Source organism: Lissotriton helveticus, chromosome 10, assembly GCF_964261635.1.
Source record: "Lissotriton helveticus chromosome 10, aLisHel1.1, whole genome shotgun sequence".
Classification (NCBI taxonomy): domain Eukaryota; kingdom Metazoa; phylum Chordata; class Amphibia; order Caudata; family Salamandridae; genus Lissotriton; species Lissotriton helveticus.
In genome coordinates, this window is record NC_136071.1 from 343,760,524 (window position 1) to 343,772,443 (window position 11,920).

The 11,920-nt window shown below is 43.0% G+C and overlaps 1 protein-coding gene across 1 annotated transcript in view; it reads right to left on the reverse strand.

Annotated features, from left to right (window-relative positions):
* Positions 1–11,920, reverse strand: part of DHX30 (DExH-box helicase 30) — a 658,531-nt gene that overhangs the window by 224,138 nt on the left and 422,473 nt on the right. Inside the window, exon 11 of the mRNA XM_078662529.1 lies at positions 1,299–1,474. Coding sequence (XP_078518655.1) covers positions 1,299–1,474 — 176 coding nt within the window. The remainder of the gene's footprint in view (positions 1–1,298; positions 1,475–11,920) is intronic.

Below are 11,920 nucleotides of genomic sequence, written 5' to 3' on the forward strand. Positions count from 1 at the left end.
AGATTTCTTTATTCAGCGCACATACTTTTTACATGTGCGATAGACACTGAGAAATAATATTGTAATAAACCACTGTATAGATACTTTACAGCTGAACTGGGGCATCACCAGTACCTTTGTGAGCTTTCAATAAGTCTTGTAATAGATGAAAAACCTGTCAGCTGCCAGATGTGTTTAAGAATATAGACAACAGTTGGAGAGATAAAAATAAAAACAAAACCATCATATGGACAGCCTATTTGACACTTCTGAAATAAGCAACAGAATTGTGTGTGCTCCAGTACCAAATATATATGTGTGTGTTTGGATTCTTTCAATCTACTGTACTCCTGATTGGTAATAGGGTGTTAAAGACTTTGAGCACGTACTTGCCTGTACTTGGATATTGATATACCATAATCTGTACTGTCAGTAGTTGTGAGATTCTTCTAAACGACAGCTACCATATAAACGGTTTACTCTCTTGCAATAGGTCTAAACACGGGCAATCGCTCGGGTAGCATTCCAACACATCGGTTTTTTTGTCCACCATGCCCCCTCAGATTAGACCCAGCATTTTGTAACATCATTAATGTCTTCGAAACTCCACACATAAATACTTAACAGAACACACTTAGCTGAACAAATTCCACAGGGTAAACACAACCCAAGTATGCCAAGTAGTCAACTGTCACACAGCCCACTATATCATCAATGAAAGCTACACACAAACCACCCAACACAACACGAGAAACAACATACATCGTATATCCACTGATATTTTTGTGTATTATCATGGTCACCCTAGCACATACTTTGAAATACCTCACATTAACATCCAACAGAACACACTTAAAGACTCCTGACATACTTCCAACAAAGGCCAGGTATTTAATTTACTCTGTTTTTACAGTATTAAACATCACTCACGCCAAGAAACCATACACACAGATCTCCTGTCTGACAGACAATGCCATGTCTACCAATGTGAAACCTGTGAAAGTGAGCTGTGAGTAAAGCACTCTGCCCTACGGTAACAAATATATATACCCAAAGCTGGAAGAATGCAACAGAGCCACACGACTGAAAGAACAAGAACACAATACCCGTAACACAACATAACAAGCCGAATCAGTCTACCGTCTCTGAAGGAAATCTTCAGATTCAAATGAGTCAGTAAGGACTGCTGCAGAGCTATGGATCCATGATAAAGGAAAATTCGTGCTACACAAATGGCAATAACATAATATACCTCCATTTTCAACCTACTAGATCAAGTTAGTAAAGATCTTCAACATAAAATGCATGCATTCACTAACCTTAGTTCGGAGGTCATATCGCTGCTCTTTCTGTGTGCCGCAGTCAACAACATGTACAATGTCGTCAATGGTGATGGAGGTCTCTGCAATGTTTGTGGATAGAACAATCTTGCGAATGCCAGGTGATGGCTTCTGAAAGATGGCCTGCTGGTCCACAATGGGAATGTTCGAGTGCACTGGGTGTAAAAAAAATAATATAAATAAATAAATAAAAAATAAAAACCAATTTAAGTGCTTGTTTTCCAGTAACACTGATATATTCACTACAATGAGTAAAAAATAATCCAGTCCAGCACTTAGTACCTTTCCCTCCCAAGCTTGTATTTGGTTAGGACTGAATATTTCCATCACTCTGAAAATGTTTAATTGGGGATGGAGAGACTGAAGTCAGATAATGTCTTAATAACACTGTGAAGCCCATGGCCTCAGCAAATAAATGTTTCGGAATTTCTTCCCCTAATGGATTCCACAATCAGCAGGTTAAATGGCACTGCTTCATGACAGCCGTAAGACTCTAGGCTCCTCTAGTGAGTGTTCCCAAAGTGGATCGCGCCCACAATTGAGGGTCATGAGGCACCTAGAAATTGCTGGAAGTGGATTAGTCACAGGGTACAGCCATATTTACTGTTGAGACTCTGATTTCCAGTCCCTCCCCTGTATTATCAACATTGTTTTCATGAGGAGTTTCCACAGAAAGACATTTCCCCTGAAAGTGGCCATCACCGCCCCTTGGCGTGACAATCAGCTTGTCTTTGTATCCTGGAACTGTGTTCAGAAACTAACATTCTGCTGAGCTGGGGGAAGAACTAAATCTGCCACTTGCCAAACCAATTTCCCTTCACTAACTCATATGCCCTCTCTTCCCCAGCCTGTCTTCTGTTGGGTGTTCTCTAGCAATCTAGGAAACTTAGTCAAGGGTGTCGATGGACGATTGACAAGCCACAGTTACTGGTTAGAATCTGTCCTGTCTTGCTTGCCAGGTAAAAATTCAGAAAACAGATGGAAAAGCCAGAGAAAGACAAGCTTGCTCAGAAGTGCTAACACTTGAATCTTCCTGCTAGAACTTAAACTGTAACTACTGCCAACATCAAGCGAGTAATCTATGTGGACCTTCAGGAGACAGTATGCATCAGCCTAGATAAGATACTTCGCACGGGCAGGACCTTCCTTTAAACAGAGATCACAAATGGCCTGGACCAATCGAGACTAGACCCTGTTGCCGTGCCCTGAATTAGAAGAAGAAAAGGTACCTGAAGAGCAAGGGCTAGCTGACTGGGAGAGTCCAGAGAACAGGATTAAATGAAGAGCTACTGGACCTTTGCAGACCAGCTAGCTGGAATGAGAGAAGAGGCCCAACACTTAAATTTCTAAAATATAATGACTGCCACAGCCGCCAATTAGAAACCCACTTTATAAAGAATTCTTGTCTACATTGTGACAGGTCTTCTGCCAAATAAGTAAGATGCAGAGTCTTTCAAGGATTTCGGTCATCTTGTTGACTTCCTGATACTCTAACAGAAACAGAAGAGAAAGAGTGAGTAAGAGGGGAGGGAGGGAGGGGATGGGTGGTTTGAAGCCAACCTCATGCTTATATTGATATTTGATCTACCGACCACACAGCAACAGCTACTGTGGTGACAAGACTAAGTTGGTTTCAGACAAGTCAGAACAAAAAAGAAAGCTTCTTTGCAATGATGAAGCAGTTTTCTCTAAACACAAGTCAGCTGTGGTAGGGATTATACTTTGGCAGAAGAAATATTTGAAGAAATACCATATGTTAGAATAAATGTACCATACTATGGACTTTTAAAAGCTAATATTTGTGGTATCTTGCACAAACATTTTTGCACTTGTACTTGCACTTTTGCCTTTGGCAACATGAGATATTTTTTATACTTGTGTTGGGGCCGTCGTTCTTCCACCTTCGATGGTAGGTTTCTTTGAGCTAATGGTTTTAGTGAGAAATTCAGTCAGACATACCTGAACTTGGAGGTACCCTACAATCTGCTACTGCTCTAAAAAACATAGCACAGACATATTTAACTAGATATAATGCTTCTCCATGTCTGACATCTCGTATTACTGACTGGCTGGGAGTAAAAAAAAATGAAATAACCCAGAACTTCAGAAGGATTAAGAGAACATCCTAAATGTGCTCCCATGAAATAACATTGGCCATAGGACTTCAGTTTTGAAAATACAATGCGTAACAGGTAAACGTTATATTATTGGCGGGGCTGTATATTGTCCCCGAAAGGTATCCAGACCTTTTGTTTTTGTGCGTACACCTTACTTTTAGCGATCCTATTCAACATCCATACAATTTAAGCCATTCTTTTTTAAACCAGCTTTATTGGTTTTCTGAGATGATAATGAAAGAAGGAAAGGGTATTCAACACATATTCGTAGTCAATAAAACTGACAAATATCAGCGACATACCGCCAATTACGGCATAACAAAGGCTGCTCAATTTGGTAAGTTGAATCTAGCATATAGATGTCCCTCTTCCCCATTACATGGATTCTGCTCAGGGCTTGGGACCATAGAACATCAGTACGTAGGGGACTGAATCACCATACCACATCAGTATCAATAAGCCAGAGCCTGACTGGCTATAGTGCCTCACTTGCCCGCTTAACCTTTCCAGAGAGACAAGTGATTTGGCACCCCAGAACACAACACTCTCGACCCTCTCGGGGATCGAGGGAAAAGGACACACCCTTCCGCTCTCTCACTCGTACTTGTCCACAAAAGGATAAGAAAGCGACACAAAGGGAGTTTACAATGTTTATCTAAACTATCGTGCTCTAAGATGCAATAATTGTGCCACAATTAGAAAACTAATACATGTCAATAATATCATCAGCATGGTTAATAAACCGTATACAATGAAAAGCCCCGTCATGTTATTTGACAGATATGCCTAACCCCTCCCGTACTACTGAAGTAAACTGTTAATATAGTAGAGATCTCTGGGTTTAGTGGCGGATACAGTACCTTAGCATGCATAGGTAGATGTTCCTGTCCCAGCTGATGCTGCACTCTGGTCTCAGGACCTTCGCTCTGTGTGTGTTTTTTAGAACCCCTGTCCTCAGTTATATGACAAGATATGTGTATTCAAAATCAGCAGCTGCATTCCTTGATTTTGTCTAGGTGCTTCTGTCCAGAGAGAACAACAATGGGCAATCTTTTTTGACCTTGTCTAGGATGTTCAGTCTAAATCCCACAAAAATAATAAAATACAAAAACATGTGCTGGTTCCGTGTGAAAATATAATGTGGGACAAAGGCAACCGCGCCATTTAGTAATGTGGAAAACCAAAGCGGCCTACAATGTGTATAATTAGGCTAACAAAGGGAAAACGACAATGGGCCATATGAGAAACACATGACACCCTCCTTTTGGTCAGATAATAGCACGAAAAAGCACAAAAAATATAAATGCAATTGAAAGATAAACAATCTCAAAGCATAATTCATAAAGTTATATATGGAAAACTAAAAAATGAATTGTCAATTTTGAAAAATAGTCAAATTATGGTGTTTTGGATGGATACATTGTGTCACTCGCAAATTCAAAAGCCAGGAACTTCATAAAGGAGTACGACTCTGCAAAAGATTATCAACAGCCCAAGGCACAAGTTCTAGAGAACAGACATGATCCTCTAGCTCAGGCGGTGCTGAAATAGTTACCGGGTAACCTGCATCCGTGTTAGTAAAGCCTGTATTCCGTGAGCCATGTGCCCATGCACATATTTCCTCAACAGTGAGTGGCTCAAACCTCGCATTGTGGAGAAGCCGCAAACCTAGGGGACAGTTCTGAAAATGGGTTGGTAAGGGACTCATTAGCAGTTAAGTATCCATGGAAGCGTGTGTCTGCAAAGCCAGGCACATATCCAGTGCACATTTAAAGGGGAACCAAAGGCAATGGAACACGGGCTGTACGCAGGTAAACCATGCAGGTCTGATTGTTAAGTACCAAGATTCAGCTCTTGGATTATAAACATCCCAAAAACTTGAAGCAAGTGCTTACAATAGTGTTTGGGAGATTATAGTTCCAGAGGGCTTGCAAAAGGAACAGCCATTGCTGATAAGCAGAAATAGGATGAGAATGCCGCAAATGAGTAATAGCAGCAGAAATCCTCCGAATACACTGGAAAAAACTGAATAAATAAAAGCCGAGATCACTCCAAAGATAGTCTTGAAAGTACTGAAGAGGCCTAGGCAACAACTTAAAGTGTGCAAGACCGGCTGTGTTAGAGGCATTACACATTTGATGCACTTATTTACCGAAATGCAGGGGAAGATTGGTGTTTAACAAGGACTGTATTTTACTAGAAGTTCTAGCCACCTGCAATTCGAAGGTTCCGCAAACAGATGTGAGAGATACTCCTTTTTAAACAGTAGGGCTTTGAGCCTATTTAGCTTGTTAAAATCTGACTTCAACGCTGGAATGGAAGGCCACAACGAGCTATCAACAATCCCATGCCTAGGGGGGAATAGGACGATGTTGCAACAAGTGACAAGCTGGGAGACAGACAAAATCGAGGGAACTCCCGCTCACATACTGCAACAATTTTGATCATTAAGCATTAAATAACTTCCATTTGAAAGGACTGTGATAAGTGGAGCTGGAGCTGATATTCCTTTTAAATCACAGGACAAATTTGGAGCTGAACTATTACATGCGGCGTGGACCTCAACATGTTTGCAAACGTGTGAACGTCCAACAGAAGAGTTGCATTCCTCTCCAGTAAGGAAAACTGAGGGCAATGGAGGGAATTGTTGAAACATTAATGTCTTTAATGTTTGCCACGCCTAGACAGGTAGTCTGTTGAACTGTGTTACTCAAAAAGATCCTTCGTGGGAGAATTAGGCAGGCTCGAAATAAGGTTTGAGGTACCTGAACCTGCCACGATTTAGTTTCCCAAATTGATTTTAAATCAACTTTATTTTTCCGGTAATCATAGCCTTTAAGGGCTAACTGGTTAATAAATGATGCTGTATATATTAGCTTGGTCTCTGTAAGCATTTATTTGTTTGGTAGGGACTAAGTTTAAACCATATGACGTAGGGTCTGACGTGTCATATCCTGTGAACTATTTAAATTTGTCTTCATGAGTTTTAGAACTCACTTGTGGGGGAATCAGACAATTTTCCCATTATGTATAATTAAAATGTGGACGTTGATTACTGACTCTGTGTAGGAAGTGATGTCCATAATGGTGATAACAGAACATATCAGCATAGTTACCAGAATTAAAGTAAAGGTCTTCAGATTAAAAAACAGTATAATTATTTCAGTTCTGTAAGCATAGAATTGTTGTGTAGTTCCTACAAATCTATGTAGGCTCTGAGCGTTTAGACAACATAAACTAAGGGATTGGTGCCTAGACTGATTCCGGACACCCCCGCAGGATATTGTCCCTTTAGACCAGCTAGGTCACAGTGCCACTATAAGCCCCCTAACATTAACAAGGAGCGAATAGTTTCTGGCAAATATCGAACATGACAACCCTTGATCCCTCAGGGATCGTGGAAACAGTAAAGCACTTTTCGCTCAGTCACTCGTGCTCAGTTAGTCTCAGAATAAACAACGGGGACGTTTTCAATAAGCATTTATTGAACAAGCGTCATTCTAGTATAAAACGTTTGAGAATCATTAGACACAAACAGATGTATAAGATTACAAGCACCAACAGAGTAAATAAAAGGTGGAATTCTACCATGGCGCTAAAACAGTGCATATAAGCAGGCATATAGATACATGGCAGTAATCAAGCATACTCCTAAGATGCAAACCCTATCTAGGTGTACCTAGCATGTATGTTGGTGTAAAGCCAAGAATCCCATAGTAAAGAACCAACCTGATGGGAGAGAACGAAGGACCCCGTCTTGGTCCTGAGTTGGACACCTTGCAAGGGTGCTCTGAGACAGCAGTAATCTGCTGTGAGCTATTTAAGCTGTGCTTTTGGAGGGATTGTGCACTTGTTTACTGGCTTTGCTGGACTTTTGTTGGGCCATTACCTGCAGCAGTTCAAAGTGTGGATTGAGCCCTCTCTCCTAGGAGATTCTGAATAGAAGAGCAGTTTCCCAGCTCCTCCAGGGAATCGCCTAAAGCTTTCTGATTGGCTCCCCAGCTCCCAGGCAACCCTTAATGGTCTGCTGAGTGTACCCCCAAAACATTCACCTCCATTTTGTGTACTGCAGTTTCCCATGTGCCCCAGATTGCAGTGTACCAAAGACCAGGAGGTGGTAAGGAGGCAGACTAGTGATGTCTCTTTCCTAAATTTTTAAAATCGATTTTCCATACCCGTGATTGCATTTATTTTTTTATTGTTTTTGCTTGTGATTGTTACAGTTAAAAAACGTAAGTTTTGCATCATTGCTCACCTATTTTGTGTAGAAACATGTGGTTTTTACTTGCCCGTGACTGTTTTATTTAACCTGTTGAATTGTGGGATTTGAAGTCCAAAATCTGTTGTTGTTCCCTTATGTTCCTCATGACTACCTGTTTTTCCCTCCCAATTTCTCCCTTGCTCTGTGCTCAGACCTGTATGTTAAGCAATCCACCTCATCTCCCATATTGTGTTAGCAAGTGAGGGAAACCAGACCCCCTCCCCCTTTCCCCCTCAGCAACAGGGATACTCTACATAAGAGAGTGAACTGAGGGTGCTCTGAGACAGCAGTAATCTGCTGTGAGCTGTTTAAGCTGTGTTTTTGTAGGGTAGGGATTGTGCACTCGCTTTTTGGCTAGGAGAGTAAGTACAGTTTTATACAAACAGTATTGTTCGAGGACAAAGTTTGTTAGGCCCTTACCTGCAGAAATCCAAAGTGTGGATTGAGCCTGTCTGTCTCCTATGAGATTCTGAATAGAAGTGCAGCCTCCAAATTCCTGGCCAACAAACCCTGACTGAGGAATTGCATGGACCTTATATAGTCTGCTATTGGATGGTACATGTGTGTATTGATTGGTGGTTGCATCTGATGTTTCTATTGGATTAGGGTTAGTGTTATCGTTGGTTGGCTATTTGAGGGTTCTGATTGGTTCCTGGGTCAGTGATTCAATTGATATAGGACTAAGGGTTAGTGATCTGATTGGTGGATTGGGTTAGGGTTTCGGATAGATTCCTGGGGCTGGGCTTTCTATTCGATGTGGGGCTTAGGTTTCATGTGTGACTGGTTGCTGGGTCTAGGGTTGGGGCTAGGGTTAGGCTTTCTATTGGATATAAGGCTTAGGGTTTCCTGTGTGATTGGCTTCTGGGACTAGGCCTAGGGTTAGGCTTTCTACTGGATATAGGGCTTACGTTTCTTGTGTTACTGGTTGCTGGGAATAGGGATTGGACTAGGGTCGGGATTTAGGCTTTCTACAGGACGTAGGGTTTAGAGCCTGATTGAGTGTCTGGACTAGGGCTATGATTGGCTGTTAGAGCTTGGTGTCCTTTTGGTTCTAAGGTTTAGGGCTAGTGCTGTGATTGGGTAGGATTCCTAATGGCTGAAGGGGTCACTTCATTACAAGGGCTTTATAAGGCCAGGGCTTAGGACGTCTCAGCCTGACCAGTCTCGAATGGCAGCGAGGACAAGGGCAGTTGTCTGTTCGAGACTGGACGGGCCCAGGGCCAGAAATGCTGCCCAAATTCACATACACCAGCATCCACCCTACCCCATCCACATTGTAACACACTCACACTAAATCTACACCACTAATTTACCACAAACTAACCCTATGCACAATTCAATGTCTCACCACCCACTACAAATCTTCTATCCCGGGTACCACACATTTGCTCCACCACCTACAAACAGTACACAACTCTATCTTACACCACTAGCCAAACCACTCATGACGAACACAACCCAATACCACACCACACCGAGCTATATCCCAACCAGACAGAACTCCCTGCTCTAATTTCTCCTAACAGACCCCTTTTTGTCACTAACAAACCTATACTCAGCCTTCCATAATTTCTCCAACCAACACCCTCCTCTTCTTTCAACCACAAGAGGACAACCACACAACACCTATTCCCCACAACACCACACATACTACCTCATGCAGCAAACAAGTCTCGGACAAACACTCCCAACTCTACTTCATCTCCTCTTACACACAACACTCTACTCACAAACACATCACCATTACCTGTACCTTACAACTTTCACTCACAAACAAATCCATCTAATAAAACAAATACATGAGCATCCCCTTTCAGTATTCCTCAAAAACAAAACATATCACGCACACCAGCACAACAAAATCTCTCAATAGCAGCACTCCAGAATACTTTCCATCACACACTACAAACATACACCGACTTTCAAATTACACAAATGAACAACCTCCAATTCCAAGCGTTCTCTCGTCCACCACACCTAACACACATATAGCATCACAACAACTCTCTTTTAACCGCCCCCCATCCCTTGGAGAATTTAGAACCTTACCAAATGACCCACATGCTGCCCTGTCACCCCAACTCATACACCCTCCGCCCTAAACAGACACAAATAAAATAAGCAACGTGCGACGCCTCACAACTTTGCTTCTCCATGTCTACTGCACAACAAAGTTACTGTGAGGATGTGCCTGCCGCGCAGGACATGAACCCCCAGACGGACCAGTTCCCTCCTTACCTTTCCCCATCTCCACTTCTTTATTTTCAGTTTCCCCGAGTTACAGAGTTTTCCAGAGTACTGTCCCTTTAAGATCCCGAGACTGCAAGATCAGGTGGCGGAGTCACGTGGGCCTGAGGACGCCAAAAGCGAGGAAGCGGAAGAAGGACGGCGTTCAGCGGGGCGAGGCGAGAGAACCAGCGAAGCAGAGGAGACCCGAGTTAGGACCTTCCTTGTGCTGCCAGGTGACGTCAGAAGAATCGGAGCAGAAGTCGGTGAGGAGAGTAGCGGAGAGCAGGAACACCTCGACGCGGGACGAGCTCCAGGCGGAACAGACGGGCAGCCAGACCCTACCTGGCACCACGCAGACGCCAGCCACGACCACAGGAGGTCGTGGCTCCCAAAGGTACAGGGACGTTGGGCACTGCCGTGGGGCCGCACTAGTGAGAACAGCAGAGAGGGGGGAGGTGGGGGAGAAAGCACGAGCGCGTAAGCAGAACTGATTACCAGCGTAAAAGTACACAGGACACACTGGTGACGGTTAAGGTGCACTGAACACTCCCTCACTGTTCACACCCCCCCTGACTTCCTGCGATATACCCCCAGTTCATAGAACCCCGTCCTAACAACTCGGTTTTTTTGTTCTGTTCTTTTTTCCTCATACATGTATTGAGTCACTGGAAAGACTCCGGAGCGTGATAGAAAACCTCCCAAAGAGACCCCACCTGGAAGACTACAGGAGGAGCAAGAGGACTACAGTTCCCACAATTCTTTGTTGTCAGCCTTTAAATAAACCCAGAACTAGTGAACCCTTTAACATTGTCCTGGTCTGCATCTCCACCGCGCCACAGTTACACTACAAAAACAACAAACCAAACACTGTCTCCACCACCTACACACACAGACCCATCAAAATGCCTTTTTAGCCTGAAGGACGAGGAATAGGATATAGAACAGCCACACGATTGCTATCCTCGTACACCTAATACCAACACTAAGGACAACCCAGCTGCAAGCCCACAAAATACTGCTCACTCCTCTACAAAACAAAGTCACACTATATCGAAAGCACATTCTCTAAATGGTCTACTAATAAATCCTTAATCGCTCTCTAAGACAAACATCACATCCACGATCTTCTCACTGACGCAAACCAGACATACTATTTATTTCTGAATCATGATAGGGAGATGATATGGCTCCAGTCCTGCATGAAGCCGTTCCTCTAGACTATCAAATGATCACCCAAAATTGTATAGGCAAAAAAGGAGGCGGCCTAGCTGCTGTGTTCAGGCAAACATTACATATCACTAAAGTGGAAGACGTCTCCATTAAAGATTGTGAGGCCCTTTTCACCAGATGCAATCCTACACTGTTTTCCTCCTGTAACTTCCTGCTCCTTTACAGACCTCCACCTAGCAAGGTATATTTCCCAGACGGACTTCTAGACACAATTTCGAACCTGATAACACTACACTCCAACCTATGTGTTCGGGGTGACCTCAACATCTGGTTTGATACACCAAAGACGCCCCATCCAAAAATAATCATTGCTGGCCTAGAAGCACTGAATCTGCATCAGATCGTCCACGAACCTCCACACATCGCTGGGCATATCGTAGATGTAATTTTTGCTAATAGAGAACTAGTTACCTTTCAAACAATGACTCCAGTCATATGGTCAGACCACCATTTGCTTGCCTTCCAACATAATCAATTTCACCTCACGTGCTATAACTACGCAGATGACAGGCAAGTACTCCTTCAACTGCAATGCTCCAAAGATATTGGAAACTCACCAATTTTCAGCTGTCTCCGAGTTGTGGATCATTGGATTTCGTGGAGCCATCTCAAATTGAATGCTTCCAAGACGGACATACTCACATGTGCCAATTGGAAACATTATGACCCGCTCGCCATGGGGTAAGATGATCTGGGAACACCGCCTAAAATATCGAAGGAAATAAGAAATCTCGGATTGAGCATGGACTTCAAGCTATCGATGA